The sequence below is a fragment of the Leuresthes tenuis genome, unplaced genomic scaffold (assembly GCF_036924035.1).
Source record: "Leuresthes tenuis unplaced genomic scaffold, fLeuTen1.0.hap1 SCAF_7, whole genome shotgun sequence".
Taxonomy (NCBI): domain Eukaryota; kingdom Metazoa; phylum Chordata; class Actinopteri; order Atheriniformes; family Atherinopsidae; genus Leuresthes; species Leuresthes tenuis.
The window spans coordinates 4489675-4505975 of record NW_027325361.1 but is presented as its reverse complement, the minus strand read 5'-3'; the positions used below and the strand labels follow the sequence as shown (position 1 = coordinate 4505975).

Sequence of the window (16301 nt, the reverse complement as noted above, 5' to 3'; positions counted from 1 at the left end):
CCATCCGTTTTAGTTCTAGTGTTTCATATGACAGATCTTTGGGTAGAAATGCAATAAAACGGTTTAAATTAATGTGAACATTTCAATCCAAAGTTATCGCAGTCTTTAACAGTCTTTGTAGCTTGTGTGTGAACACACTCTTACCTCTGAGTGGAGTTGGTTGATGGTAACGGACCTCAGAGGGGTGCTCTTGCATATCAGGGTACGTCTTCTCGAGGAGATTCAGAACCTGGTTAATATTTCTGAAAGCTGCCGTTCAGCCACACCGAGGCACCGCTACCAGCCCAAGCTTTACCCTTCTAATAGCACACATGAGAGCCGCTTTTCCACAGTCAGGACATTGTCTTGAATATCATTAGAGATGTCGTGAAACTTCACCGTCATAAAAAACTTTGAAGATAGCAGCTGAGATGTGGGACCACAGAAAGCAGGCAAACACGTTGATCTAAGCGATGAGTATCATTACTGCAGATGGGACCAAACAATTACTGAAACGGTTATCTGGCATGAAGCAGGGAACTTTACCACAAAATATTCTTGAAGAAAACTGTCCTCCATTCTCTTTAGAAACTGCACACGAGGGCAACTCAGATTTTATTTTAGCCTAAAAAGATTCGTCTCCCAGACACCTGATGATAATGTGCTCGATAAACCTGTAGAGATTTTTACAGCCTTGCTTTTAAGTCTCAAAACTACACATCAAAGGTCTTTTCCTGCAAAAATCTGGCAAAATGTTAACAGTTTGGAACATTTCAGTATCAAACTGACTTTTTATATGATTTATTAAATATCACACATACAGACTTTTAGCGTTAGCTGCTGGACTAACAAAGTCCCTTTGATCCAGTCTAAAGGGGGAGATACAGTGACATTTATTTCTTAAAGAATCCCCACATCATTTCCATCTGGATCCAGATGAATTCACAATGATCATCCCAGTTCATGAGTTCACTTTCAGTTCATTTTCAAAGACAGTTTCCATCCACATGGAAGGTGCTGAGGAAAAAGACTTTAAATGTAGACACGCAGTTCCTGACCACCTTCAGTCCATCTCAGGAACCCCCCGGCGTGGCAACAGACCCCAGCCCGCTCTGCTCCAGCTCTGCTATCACCAACATGTGTTTGAATTCTGCAGGGTGGTGGTTAAATGTCTCCACCAATCGGTACGTCTCCTGCCTCTGCGTGCCGTAGAACAGCTGCACCTGATTGGCCAAGCACTGCGCAAGGTGGACGGTCTGTGGAGACGAGGGAAAGATGCTTTTATATTCAAACGTGCATCAGTCTCTTTCACCGTCCACATGGGTTCAGCTGGGAGACATTTATTAGAAAATCCATCCAAAAACAGCAGCAAGGTCCAGTAATCTTTTTGTGTAGATTTTTTTTTCTTCCACAAACTTACCATGAACTTGGGGTCCATCTCTGCCGTCATGAGCACGATTCCCTTCTCCTCCTTCAGGTCCGGGTAGTGGTAGAGGATCAGCTGACTGGGAGCGTTCTCGCCCAGCGTCTGAAATGGACACGGAGGGAAACTGTGGTCAGACCAATCAGTTATGCAGATCTTTGTTGGAAGAAATGGACGCAGTGTGCTCCGGACCAAAGAGCAGAAGGAGCATCCAGACTGCTGTCAGCAACCAGTCCCTGCAGCCAGGCTCTGTGATGGTATGGGGTTGTGTCAGAGCTCCTGGCAAAGCTCATTTCCACTTCTGATGGCAGCATTAACACAGAAAAGCTCACTGAGATTTTACAGCAACATGTGCTGCCTTCAAGACCACAATGTGTACTGATTACACAAGACAATGTAAAATCTCATTCTTCACACATTACAAAGGCCTGGCTGAGGAAGAGGAGGGTACTGGACTGGACTGGACTGGACCGGCCAGCCTGCAGCACAGATCTGAAAAATGCAACAACAACCCAAGATGGTTGGACACTTGAAGAAGTGTTTGTGGGAGGAACGGGATAAAATAGCAGCTGCATCTCTCCATAAATGTTGTGTGAGAAGGAATGAAACATTACAAAGTGGTAAAAGCTTTACTATCCCAATTTTTTTTATCTTAAGGCGTGTAAGACCGGTTCAGTTTTTTCTGTCAGATGCATCCCTAAATGAGAAGCGACCGGTCAGAAGTAAATGAACCAAACTTATCTCGTTCCATGTTCAATGAAGGGCTTTCTCAATCATCAGCACTTCCTTTATTATATACGCACTCTGCTCTATGTGCAGCACAAGAGCAGAGTGCTTTTAGGGTTGATTTATTTCTCCTAAAAAGAAAATAAATCACTTTCCACTGAGATAACACAGTTCACACAATTCATTTTCCTCCTCAGTGCTCCTGAAGCAGCAAACCTTAGTCAGAATGCCAGCTGTGACACCTGGATAGACTTTTAATAGAAGTAACATCCCAGAATAACCCACAGCTCTACTGCTGATCGATACAGAACTGACCCACCTCCTGAAGAACTGTGCATTTACTGCACAAACATCTTATTCATTCTGTCATCTGCTCGACTCATAAAACAACTCATGAGCAGCATCATTTCATGTGTTCATGCTCTGACCTTGTGCTGTCAGTTTTTCATTTTCTTATTTTTTTTATAAAAAAATATATACATCCAAGCATTTTAAAAGTCTCCGACAGCTTTTGTTTTTAAGTGCGTGTAATTGTTTCCAGGCTTTAGAACCTGTCAGTGCTTCCCTTCCAATGACAGCACGGACATTAAAACTGCTTCAGTACAAAGGATGAAGAAAACTGTGGAAACTTAAGCTTTAACACTGGTGAAGGTGTGAACGCGCTTGTAAAAGAAGGATGCAGTGTTGCCAGGTGGGAAATGTAGTATTATCGTACCAGAAAATTAAATTAAATCAAATTATCGTACACCCGTCATAACCAAAATAACAAGTCTATTGATGCGCTATAGTCACTCTAGTGTTGAATAGCGTGGAACAGGCTCTCACGGCTCTGCGTCAGTACGGAACGGATTCATCAGCAGCCCCACAGCAGCGTTTGGCTAAATGTCCCCCATAAACAATGACGACCGGCTCTGCTGCTTCTTTTCTTTTCCTCACTCATGGGGCGGGCGCAGCAGACTATTCAGCCAATCATGGCCGTTGTTCTGAGGCAAACTCACGCACGATTGGCTTGAAACTTGTCACATGGAAATGCCTTCAGGGTTCACAAATAAATCCGACAGACAGTTGCGACAGGCCCATCGCAACCACACATTCACAGAATGGTCAAATTATCGTATATTTGGCCTTTTTTGGGATCATTGATCGTACATAGGGCAAAATTTTCGTACAAATACGACAATTATCGTACACCTGGCAACACTGGAAGGATGGCCTTTGCTCAGCAGCACGAGCGTGAAGCGTTTTACCTGGATGTTTATGAGGGAGGTGAAGTGGAGCTCGTGTCTGGACCACTGACCCACGAAGAACTCATAACCCTCCTTCTGAGGCAAGGCGTAAAGAAACTGAAGAGGGAGGGAGGCACACACAGACAGGGGTCACCATGGCAGCCAGTTTGCAAAGTGAAAGTAATATTTAGCCAATGGATTTGGAAAACTACATCAGGGAGGTGCTAGATGACCATTTGCCTGATGAGCTGATTACTGGTTATCTGATCCTCTGCAGCTGTAGAACCTGACGGAGTAACTCCACATTCATAATCCAACAGACTGATCGGTTAGTTTCAGTGTTCTCACCATGGGGCAGGACTGTGATCTTCTGATTATCACCTCATAGATGTCAGACTGAAAACGTAACAAAAGGCAGCTGTTAGGTTATTACAGCTCAACATAACTGGCCCCGATCCGCAGAGTAAAAATCACACAAAAAATAGGTTGTTAAGTCAGTGGAAACAGCTGAGACTGATCGGTGATAAACTCACCGGGATGACAGCGCTGATCGTGTCTTGAGTCGAATAATATTTCATCCAAAGCTGAGAGACAAACATGGAAACAGACGCCGACATTAGAAGCATTTCAAAAAGGTTTCACCTGCCACAGGAAGCCAGTCTGAGGTCAAACTACATTAAACTCCGAAGGAAAACACAAGCGTGTCTGGAACGATCTGGACAGTGATCTCAGCCGTTTACCAAAAATACTGCTGCCACAGTTTTCATATTGAATGTGAGTTTATAGAGCAGCCTCTCAGCTTTAATATGTGGGAATTTACATCCAAAATGTATGTAGGTCATTTTTATTGTCATTAACTCTGTTTTTCTCTTAGCATGTGGTTCCCAGTATGTGTCCTTTCACAGTGAATGCGTCTTTGTTCGACTCCTGGAATCAAAGCTGAGGTCTCGAACACTTCGTTTCAATCTAATGTGATGAATTCAATTTAAGAAAAAGGAGCCGACAGCAGAAACACAGACTCACCTCTGCTATCTCCTCGCCTGTGTTGTCCTCGATCATCTCCAGGTTTAGGATGGAACCCAGTGTCTGAGGAACACCACATGAAGGTCCGTTACACACTTCAACTGAAAACTATTTATTTGTCTTTAACAAAAATAAAGAACTTAGCTGAAATGGACAAAAAAAAAACATTTTCCTTATTACACAAAGACTTAAACTGGATTATTACATCTGTGCTGATCAGCTATAAAAGCTCCTGTACCCGCGTATCGGTGCTTCTTCACACACCTCACCTTGTTCTTAGTGAAACCTCCTGATGTTCCATCACCAGCAGCCATCTTGTCCCTTTTCTCCAACTGCAAAGATTCCCAAAACAGAGGTTACGATCCAGCTTAAACGATGACACGACAGCCTGTCACCAGTTTATTAATTTCCCAATGTCATCACATTAAAGCTTAAAAGAGTAAACAACTGTATGTGCTCATATTTGTGAGTAAATGACAGTTATGTTATGATTATGAGTTGTACTTCAGGATCTACAGGAGTCATTTTCAATTTCTGCTCAGATGATACGCCACCTCCTGCTCCATGAGCCGGACAAACTCGGCCTGCTTGGAGTGTCCGAGGACTTCCTTCTTGGTCTCATGCCGCTTCTCCAGTCGAGCACTGTACTCCTGGGGTTTGGCACTGACATCAAATCAGGAAAAAATAAATACATTTATTTATTTTATTTTATTTTTTATTTTTTAAAAATCAGTGACGCACTAAACGAACCGATCACCTTTCCCTACTAAACACCGACATTCAGTGATGTAACTGAATGTAATGAGTACATTATTTGTTGACACATTTATGTTTCATTAATCTGCCCAGAACATTTCAGTCAGTTATTAGTATTTTTAATTCATTCACATAATTGCAGGTATAACAAGGTTAATCTATTGTACTTTTCAATATTTATCATTTGCTTATATACTTTATCAGACGTTATCCACATTTACTCATCTTAAGCCGGTATCACGTCAATACACCTGAAACCAGATTTATGTCCCACTTCACCAACTTCTAAGAAACAGGATAAAAACTTTGGAAACAATTTCAGAAACTGTTTTATGCTTCAAGCTGCCTGTAACAAAAATCCCAACGCATACTTCACATTGTCACATTTTCTGAGATTTGTTTTTAAATATAAACTGACATTTAAAAATAAGTTCGTGGATAAATTGTTACATTGTTTAAATATTTTTGCCGAAATTATTATCTGAGAGTCACATTTTAATTACATATTCAGTGATATCATAATGTGTAGTTTAAATTGCCAACAATTAGATTTGTCTTAAAATAACCACCTATGTAACGCGGATTCGGACGTGTTCGGCTGTTAGCTAAGTTAGCCCGCTAACCTGCGCAGCTTCTGGATCTTGTCCTGGTACTTGCTGAAGAACGGGTTGTCCTCCAACTCAGGCTCCTTCCGCACTGAGAAGGCTCGGAAGTGTGCCGGGACCAGCCCGGGAATCATTGTCCTGATGCCGGTGGCCCTGACCGCTAGCATACCCCGGTACAAACATGACATTTGCACCATAGCCGCCGCCATCTTTCCATCACGCCCGTCCCACATCTATAAAGCTCCGGTGGAGGGAGGGCGGTACACAACATTGGTTCCGCAAACAAATTATAAACGCACGGTTATTTTGCAAAAGTTGACATAAAATTTGGGTAATCAGTACACAGAAGCTTCTTGTTTATTACACTTTTTGGAACAACAAATCTTTGGGAACAACTTGACAGTCAAATGAATAAACGATGAATAGAAAATAGGTAAGTTAATAAATTAAGCCCATTTCTTTTTCATTGAATTATTTCATGATATTACTTTCAAGCATATAAACTTTTTTGGCATTCACTATCTGTAATACCTAATATTTACAAAAGTGTGTATGTGTGATTTTATTCAACAGAAAGTGTTGATGATCAGCTTCAGATCTTTCTGCTTGAATATTGTGACACACTGTGACCTGTAGAGGTCACTATAGTCTGTCTTTCAGATCTGCTTGAATGCTCTCCACGCATCTGTCTTTAACATCTGTTCGTTAAAGCCCTCACTTATGTCTGAACACTGTTGATCTCTGTTGACTTCCCCAGAGCCACTTAGAGCTTTGATTCTTTCATCTATCCTCGGTGTGTGTAAACCTACATTCATGTTTCCGTGTGTGCGCGCATGCGTGCGTAAAGACGCCATGCTGGCTGTAGATTTAATGAGATGTGTGTTTCCCCGGTGACTGTCTGAGTGCTTCTGTGTTTACTCTCTACAGCCAATCATTTTTCAATCCCTAATCAATAAACAAAGCAGCTGGGAGCAGATCACAGGGCATCTGAGCGCCAGCTGATGATGATGATGATGGTGTGTGATGATGTGTTTATGTGCTTTTACTGCACACTGCAGCTGTCTCATGCTGCATCACAGAAAAAAACAGTGACGTGATCCAGTGAATTACGGTTCTGGCTGAATTTTCACCTGGTTTTGCTCTTCGTTTTAAACACATTTCCTAGATATTTGAGAGGATTTTGGAAACAGATTTTTTTCACTATTCTTCTTCTTTGAATGATATTTGGCTGCAGCATTTTTGTATGAAACTATTCATGAAACACCAGCGACAACCTGAACTTAGAACATTTCTGTGTATTCACTAAATCTGATTTTTAGAATCTGGAAAGTTGGGTTAAGGTTCCTGTGGCCTAAAGCACAAACTGCAAGGACCTCATCCGTGAAAAATCAAGGAAAATATATAACAAATTACACACACAGTTCATCCAGTTTTCTTCATGCTTATACTGACAGAAGGGCACAAGTAATTATTTGGATCGAAATCCTAAAAGCTCGGTGAAAACCAAGAGGGAGATCAGCCATCTTGCTTTGTTTGACCTACATTTGCTGTAAGCAAGAAAGGAAACCCTTAAGATGATGCAAAGACTTCACAAAGTGGTGGAAATAAAAGCCAGCTCATGTGGAGATGGCCTGTTTTCACAGTTGGAGAGCCAGCTGTTCTGGAGGAAAAGCTGCATCTGTCTTCTTGACACCTGCTGCACTCGTTCAGGTTTGGACAGACGGGCTCTGTGAAGCGGCTTCTACAACCTTTTTAACGCTTGGCAAAGACTCAAACTCTAAAAATAACTCTAAAATCATGAGATTAGTGTTAAAAAAACATTTTGTTGGAACCAATCCTAAAAAAAGAGGGGATTTGTAATGGGCCAGCATAATAGGAGGGTGTTAGGTAAGACAAGCAAAATGTTTGTTGTTTGGATCTGATACTGAAATCTAACCAAACAGCAAGTGAAAGTACAGCAACATAAAATGACACACAATCTATTTCTTCCTGTTCTGGGACATGACTTCATTCCTTCTTTGGCAGTCACATAATCAATCACATATAGGAATAAAGAATCACAGCATTTTGCCAGTATTTTCGAACTAACTTTGATTTCTGATGCAGAGATACATCAATCAATCATATAAATAATCATCAGGCGTCTCCTGTCGTGGAATTGACTTATTGTCATTTCTGGACCACCACTTTAATTTGCATTTAAAACATGTCATATCTATATGTGTATATATGATATTTTAAAGCCAAGCTTCACCTCACTTGAAGGATGCTCGTCCAGCAACAATTCTTAAGTGAGCAAGTCGAATTTGACCTTATCTGAACGTCAGTGCAAATTTTTGGCTGATACGGGTCAATATGAACAATGTTCTGATATTGTCGTGAATCCCTGAAAAACATCCTGATTAAACTGATCTCATGGCAGACTGTAAAACAGCTACATTGACCTACAGCGCAAAACATTACAGCTTAATGAAAAAGGCTCTAAACGTATACTATTTTAGAGCATTTTCCATGTTTACATGATGAACTGCATGTCTTCCCACATTCTTGCTCTGTGACGACGTTCAACTGCCTCGTGTCACTGGATGCTGACATCACTCATCTATGCTGTCACATGACAAGTTACACATGTTATACAGTGCTGGACTGAGGGTGGTGATGACTCTCGAGGCAGTGGGATTGAAACCCATCAGACAAATTTTCCACAATCCTTTTGCTTTTCTGTCACACTCATTTGTTAATGGTTGAGGTTAGAAGTAAAACACGTGTTTTAAGTTAGAAAATACACATGGATCACCATTATCGCAATGTCAAGAGGACGCTTACCTCCATAAAAACCTTCTGTTGTGAAACTGAGGTGTCCTTACCTGCCTTAAAATAGAAACTTAACATCAGTTGTATAAAACTCTCCTCTTTTTGCTTTCTTTATGTTTCCTCTCCTGTAAAATATACAAATATTGAGCAGAAACTAAAGAAACCTCCCATTTAAATACATTAATTAGCCACGTGTCCTGATAATATTTAAAACTCGTGCCCATGTTTTGTGCCTATTTCATGTTTTTTTCTGATGAAAACGAAACAGGAAAAACAACCCTGGATGCTCAACTACCATCACCACCTTCTCTCTTCTAATGTGGAGCTTTTCTTCTGTTAAGATGAGTGAGATTGTTTTTTGTTCAGTTTGTTTATGTCCACGTGCAGGAAAAACAGAACAAGCTTGCATTCAGGAACAGAAATGACTGGATTACATTCGTGGCAGTTTGGTTTTGGCTGTGAGGACGTTTCTGAATCTCAGTAAGCTCCAGATGACAGATGAAGTGGTTTAACTGTTGAATAACATCATTTTAAAAAGGATTGCGTCACTTTATTAGAAATCACACACAGGATTCAATCTCTAAAGCTGCTTTGTTGTATGAATGAACTCTGATTTTTCATCTTGTTTTGCAGATGTTCCTGAGATGTCCATCCTCTGCTGTCAGACACTGAGCGCTCTTTATAACCTACTCTCTGCTTGTCTTTTCCTTCCTCTCACTGACCCGCTGCCGCCTCCTCCTCCTCTTCTTCCTCCCTGCATTCTCTGACTCTCTTTGTTATGGGGGTCCTGCATGGAGGATGTATATTTCATGTGCGGCTCTGGAGGCTTTTACCATTAATTATAGAGAAACACTAAGCTCTCCATTTGCCGGACAGATGTTATTTTTTACTTAAGGAGAGAAAGGGGACTGTTCCATAATTCAGAGGTAATCCCGCTCAGCAGAGAACAAATAAATAAATGAATAAATAAATAAAGCAAAAGCAAAAACCACAAACATTTGGTACACAGCCCCTCTGAGCTCAGACGTAACACTCACAGATTTCCTCCACAGTCTTCAGCCTTTAAGTGCCTTCCATGTAATAAATATGGAACAGCTGCTCTATCATTTCATTTCTTATTCAATCTCCTTAAGTATTTCACAAAATCACACATATAGTGCAGCCCTTATTTTTTAGCTTCAGAACAATGGATTTATACGATTAGAACATCTGTAAATGGTATGTTCAAAGCTTGGGACCTCACATACAGTGTATGCATTTTGTATAACAAGATGAAGCTTCTTTTAATGACTAATAAATAGTCCCAGAATTGCAAAGTCTGACTGATCGACTCATCTTATCAAATGTCGGCGTGATTTCACGGTCCTAAAAATGATTTCATGATATTTTGTGTGCATGTCAAGTGATTAAGTGATTATTTCAAAATGCAAATGACCGTGAAAATCATTTCCAAGAAGCTTTAAAGATAACATTTGATCAAATCTGAAAACTACGAAGGTCTTCAAAGTCACCAAAGGGGCCGATCATTATCGAATGCTGTGATCCCAGCGGGTTTTACTATGGTTTTTATTCTGTATTATTTATTGTGTGTTATGGCTGCTGTATTCTGATTCTGTGAAGCACTTTGGTTTTGAATGTGCTATTTAAATAAAGGTGACTTGATTCCCCAAAACATTGGGCTGCACACGGGGAAATAATGTGCAGAACAACAGAAGAAGTGTGAAATTAACTATTTTTAGGCAACGAGCAGAAACAGAAAATGAGAAGATGATTATAAACTTAACGAGACTTAAAGGAAAAGCGGACATGTAAGGGAAATAATGAGACTTGGAGAGATAAAAGAACATAAAATGTGAGAATAACTGTGATTACCAATTTCTCAGAACATATACTATCCTAGAATCCATTTGTACACAGACTGGAGCTTTCTCATGAGTTTACATGCGCAACCTAACAGAGAACAAATCTTAATTTCTACTTTGAATTCGACAAAAATGTCAAAAAATCTTTTATCCTCCAGAAATACTGGACTTTGGACAAATATCCTCACAAATTTGAAATACTTTGTTGTGACTTTAAACAATTTTTGGCTGCATTAGGAATTTTTTCTGGCCAGTTTGTCAGCAGATCTGCGGGGATGACCTTCTTCTTCTGTGGAGTTCTGTAGAAGATAATCACTGCTAGATCAACACAGAATCTACAGAGTTTCAGTTAACCAAATACATTTTCACTCAGGCACACTAGAGATGTCTATGTCCAGACTTTTTCAACAGTTACAATTCAGATCTTCTCTGTTAGAGATGTGAGGATCACCTGCTGGATCACACCTGGTCTCAGTCATTTTCTGGGATTATGACCAGGGAGTGTTAATTTGCAAGAAGTTTGAAACAAATGTTTCAGACATATAAAGCCGTCAGGGCAGCACTGCCTGTAACAGTTATGTAACTTACTAATAGTTTACAGCCATGACTCACAGGTAGAAGCCTCTTAAATGTGAATATTAAACAGCTGTTTCATTTTCTTATTACAGCAAACTAAATATGGCCGGGTTGACTGAACAGTCAGTAAGTTATTGAAGGTAACTGATGATGGTTTATTTTCTGTTGACAGCATTTAGCTCGTTCCGTTAGTATGAACACTGTTTTTTTTATTTTACATATAAAGGTTAAAAGCTTTTTCTTGACATGATGGGACACATTTTACGTGCTTGTGCTCCAACAGACACGAAGAGTGTTAGAATATTTCACCCAGCATTATTACGGCTCAGTATTGGAACAAGTAAACCCAGGTTCATCGAAAGTGTGACGCTGTCAAACAGAAAGACTCTCCCTTCTTTAAAGAAGCATAAAATGCAGTGAATGGGATTCATTTGAAAAGGATCCTGCAGCATGTCAGCGGAGCTCTGTGATATTTCCATGTGCGGTCTCAGGCGGCCGCCTTGTGTTGAGTGCATAACAACCGCGATGAGGTTTGATTTCAAACCTTAGGGTTTTCGGGGGTCTTGGGACCACTCACTTCCCCTCCCTCCGGCAAACTGAAATCGCACCCCTGGGTCGGTGGATAACTCTCACCCACAACCTCTGCGCGTGCACACACAGACACACACACACACACACACACGGTTAAGCACTCACACACTTGATGAAAAAAGGTCGGGCTTGGCAAAGGAATCCCATCATTTTAGAGAGGGATGCTATTAAAAGTGCATGAGTGTGTCTGTCTAGGAATCAAGACACCCGCTCTGCTGCTCAACCGATAGCTCTGTGTGTGTGTGTTATTTATTCATGTACGCAGTTATTAGGGCATCTTGTGGCAGGCATCACTCACTCTCTGCATCCAGAGTGAATAAAAGCAGAACATGTGGCTGTCCTGTCTGCATACTTGTGATTGCAGGTCTTCATGAGATCATGACCAGGACCTCTGACCCTGGATCAGACACCCTGCTAACATACAGTCAGTGCAGCTTTCAGTACATCACATACATGACAAACGGAGGACACCAGCAGTCTTGGAGGTGTAACACTTGAGCACGTTGAATTTTTACGGCACTGATCAATCTCCTCGGCCCGGTGCAGCTGCAGGACTCGCTGGCTCCTGGCTTTTATTTAGTTTTGGCTCACATTTGAAACGTGACATTTGCTTTTACATTAACTCACAAAGAAAAAAGCAGTGAAATGAGAGGATTCTGTGGATGAGAGAAACCCGACATATTTTAAGAATGCAACATTTAGTCAGGTAAAAACTCTCTTTTTACTTTTATGTGCTGTTTTTGTGCTTCACTTGTTCTGAGATTCAGACACTTTGTACCTATTTGCTCTAAAGGTAGATGGCAAAATTAAACTTAAAAAATGAGGATAAAACTTTTTTTTTAATTCACAAATAAATTCACAATAAATCTAATTAGAGGAGCTAGTAGCCTATGATGACAAAAGACTGAAGCACACGTTATGAGCTGACAGTCAGAACCAAAAATACAATCAATCTTTCTTAATCTTTCTGTCGTTTTAAATAAAAACATGCAAAAATAGCTTTTGGTGAATGCAGATATCATTTTCTATCATTCATATACACTGTGCCTTATCACTAGACCTTGAATTAGACAAAAAATAATGCAATAGATAAGAAGTTTAATTTATGTTTGCTGCTCTCCTTACAAACTCCTCTTTTTTACGCATTATAATATATAACCGAACAAAACCGGAAAAAAAAGGATCATGCTCACAGAAGAAATAGAAACTGTTTGACTCACCGACACATGTCCCGTGTCCGTGTCTCCGCAGTCGCTGTGAACGGAGTGGTGTGATGTTCAGCACATCACCGAGCGCAAAGCGCTGACTGCGGCGGGCTGCAGCAGCTCCACCTCCGGCCAGCAGGCGGCGCTGCTCGCACACAAACCCGGCGGGGCTCGGAGGCCAAAGACAGGCCAACTACAGACAGTGGGTCCGAATGGGAAAAGTCTCATTCAGAGGTTAGAGTGAAGACAAACCGAACACAGCTGAGTTTTAAATCTTTACGTTGTTTAAAAACTGATTAATAAAAACTTAAAATAAAATATTTTATCATGTTATCGTAACTTTTTGTTGCTCCTGTTGTTTCACCACTCAAATCCTGTTTTTTTCCTTCAGTTAACAACTGCCTGTCTTCTTAATATTGATGTTTCCTTCCCTCATTTCCTTATATCGTCTGTGTCCATCCTTCTTCTTTCTTTGTCTCCTACTTTTACTTTTCTGCCCTCATCCTTTTACTTTCCCCCTTGTTTTTCTTTTTCTTTCTCCCCTTTTCTTTCTTTCCTCCTCTGAATCCTTTTTCCTTTATTCACACCTGCTTGTTTTCCCACATCTTCTCTTGTCTTTTTTCGTTCTCATTCCTCACTTTCCTGCTTATCTTTTCTTTTTGTCGTCTGTCCTGTTTTTCTTGGAATTCCTTTTTTCAACTCCTTTCTTCTTGTGTCTGTCTCCATTATCTCTACATTTCCATCACTTTTTGACATCCTCTTCTCCTTATTTATTTGTTTCCTGTGCCGTGTCCTTTACATAAAAAGTCTTTCCTCTTCTCTCCTCTCCTTCGTCCTGGCCACAGTCCAAGGACAGATAGAGGGGGAGCATCCGGAGCACGCTCAGTGGCGCTGACAGCTGTCACTTTGGCTGGTGCTAATGCAGACAAGCTAACCTGAAATAAGCAGGGACAGGCCTGAAGCCCTGTGCGTCATTGACAACCTCCTCCTTCCCTTCCTACACCTCTTCCTCTTCCTCCTCCACAGGGAGAGGTCCCAGCAGGGTACGTGGTGGGCTGAGGTGCAGGGTGCTGTGGTGGGATGGAGAGATAAGGCGGAGGATATAAGTCGGGTCAGCTGGGTCACAGTGTTGTTAACACTGACAGCAGGACCCTGAAAGCGATCCAGTGCTAACGAAGAGGCCAAAAACAAGACTGGGAAGGAAGGATGGAGGGTGAAAAAAAGTGATGCAGAAGGGAGGTTTATATGAGGGAGGTAAACCCATTAATCAGTTATTTCATGAACTTTGAATCCACATTTAACAACACCTTTACATGAAATGACAATTTCCAAAGTTGACAATTGACTTTCAGACTCAACGTTTCTGTAAATCTGGATGTTTTTTAATCAATGTTCCAGAATTCCAACTAAGAAGACTGAGTGACACGATCCAAGGCTCCTGACTTTTTTTCTAAGTCAAAACATGCCTTTAGAACAGATAATATGTAAACTCCTAATAAATTAGACACAAGTAAAACATCTCAAAGTGTTTGATCTGATAACATCTGTAATTACTTCTTTAGAGGTGATACAGTTTAAACAGCTGTTAATGTTTAAAACCACTTGAAAAATCTGCAGAGCTCAATTGGAAAATAGATGAATAAGCTTTAAATTAATAGAACTTGTGATCTGGATAGTTCCTATATAACTAAATATATGTAGAAAGAGGGAGAACAAACAAAAAATGCTAATTCTTCATCGTCAACAAGTGCTCAGAGAGAACTTCCTGCACCTCTTCTGAATCTGAATTGGGTTGTTCTACCACCACATATGACTGCGCGTATTAATGCAGCTCAATATACTGAAAAAATAATAACAGGTCAAAGTTTACTGTGGCCTGTATGAAACAAAATGATTATTACTGTAGCAACGGTCACTTTATTAATCGTGCTGTTGTCAAGAAGTTTAAACCAAGGTTGAGCGATCACTTGGAACATGACTGAGATGTGGTCAGACCGTGGAACCCAACATCTACTTTCCTTCATGCATTAAAGCTTGAAACTCATCTATGAAGACATATTAAAGTGTTGATGAATGCATTCTTTGTAATCTTGTTATAAAGTCACGGGTACATGGTTTATAGGCAGCTATCACTTATATTTGAATTTCCTACATCACCTCATTATGTTTTGAACATACATGAAAAGAGCCAGGAAGTGAAGCAACAGCGGAAACAAAGACTTGCCGGTAAATGGTGTGCAGGTAAAAAAAATTCCCCCCCAAAAAATGGCTTTGGAGTGACCCTCTCAGGGTCCTCTCCCACATGTTGAGACTCCCTACACTGGAGAGAAGAGACTTCATGAAAGGAGGATATGGAGGAAAACAAGGTGAGAAGAAAGAGAAGCAGTAGAGTGATGGAAAAAGTGGCTGTTGTGTCTCTAAAAGGACTCCAGCTCATTATAACAGCTGGCGTCAGACAGGGTCTTTCCTCCTATTTCTCTGCAGATGTCAGATGTGTGCGTGTGTGTGTTTCCGTCTGTGCGTATCCACAACATGTGCTGATTCAGCTCGTTATCTGATGGAGCCGCAGACAGAATGAGTTTAAATCTCAGCATCGCTGCGAGCTCTCACTTCATCTCCTGTTTGCTCTTTCGCTCAGTCTCATACTGTAACACTGCGCGGGTCCACACTCACATGACAGAGAGCTACACAAGACATCGAAAAAGGAAAAACCTTATTAACAGCAAGCCTTGTGTGGCCTTAAAGTTCTTTCAGATGCTCTCAACTGCAACAGCCATGACACAGACTGAATTTAGGTGACACTGATCATTAATTTAACAGCATCCAATCAGGTTTTAGGAGTCTGGCTGGTCATTTGCTCCCGTTCAAACATAAGAGCTTGAAAAAGGTGGGACACTAATGTCAGGTGATTTGAAACCTTGGTTCACATTCAGCATCTTAGGTTGTTCCGTGTGGGCAGGACCTGGAAAAGTGGGAGAAAATGAGCTGAACCTGTTTTAGAGGCATTATGGAGCAGAACTGGTTCATCATTTGTTGCATAAAAGATTCTTCTCTGATGCTAATTGTTATGTCGATAACGGTTTTAAAAAGCCGTGAAAACGTCTAAGAAGATCCCAAAAAGCATGGTTCCAGTTCTACCAAACACTCATCAGATTATGATTTAAAGATCCTACGGCTGATCCACCCAGGCCTGAGGAATGAGGATCATAGGGAACAATCAAGTCTGACAGTAAAATAACCACTGAATTCATGCTGAAGCTGTCCCAAACCTCATGATACCTTTCATGATTAGCTTTCAATGCTTACACCAAACCAAAGTGTGAGTGAAAGTGAGTGAAATGAAGTAAGACTGATCAGACAGGAGGGGAACTTGTGTCTATTGGATGTCTCGTTGTCCACCTCTTTAATATTACTAAACCTAACCCGATGGATTGGGCACCTAAACCTAAACAAACAGTAAGTGAAAGAAACATAAACAGCTCAGTGAAATGACCCAGAAGTATCTGTGCAACAGT

At 40.8% G+C, this 16301-nt stretch overlaps 1 protein-coding gene and 1 long non-coding RNA gene across 3 annotated transcripts; one reads left to right on the top strand and one right to left on the bottom strand.

The window, feature by feature from the left end:
• Nucleotides 1-768: 768 nt before the first annotated feature.
• On the bottom strand, nt 769-5971 carry atpaf1 (ATP synthase mitochondrial F1 complex assembly factor 1). 2 transcript variants are annotated; one of them, XM_072388956.1, is made up of 9 exons: nt 5757-5971; nt 4932-5040; nt 4647-4709; nt 4378-4440; nt 3888-3938; nt 3703-3750; nt 3376-3471; nt 1400-1507; nt 769-1235 (listed from the first exon to the last, which is right to left on the bottom strand). In XM_072388956.1, exons 1-9 carry the CDS (start codon nt 5969-5971, stop codon nt 1053-1055), a joined length of 936 nt encoding a protein of 311 aa, XP_072245057.1. In that variant the 3' UTR covers nt 769-1052. The 2 variants fall into 2 exon arrangements, with proteins under 2 accessions (XP_072245057.1, XP_072245058.1); XM_072388957.1 differs by lacking the exon at nt 5757-5971 and having other exon boundaries at nt 4882-4991.
• On the top strand, nt 2745-3459 carry LOC140311564 (uncharacterized). Its single transcript, XR_011916910.1, has 2 exons — nt 2745-2793; nt 3355-3459. It is a non-coding gene; the product is annotated as an uncharacterized lncRNA (long non-coding RNA).
• Nucleotides 5972-16301: the final 10330 nt, after the last annotated feature.

Coding starts and splice junctions, on each gene's coding strand:
- atpaf1 (XM_072388956.1), bottom strand. CDS start 5,971: ATGTGGGACGGGCGTGATGGAAAGATGGCGGCGGCTATGGTGCAAATG. Junction 4,710..4,931: donor TCCGGCTCATGGAGCAGGAG/GTGGCGTATCAT, acceptor GAATCTTTGCAG/TTGGAGAAAAGGGACAAGAT. Junction 3,472..3,702: donor GATCACAGTCCTGCCCCATG/GTGAGAACACTG, acceptor CTCCCTCTTCAG/TTTCTTTACGCCTTGCCTCA.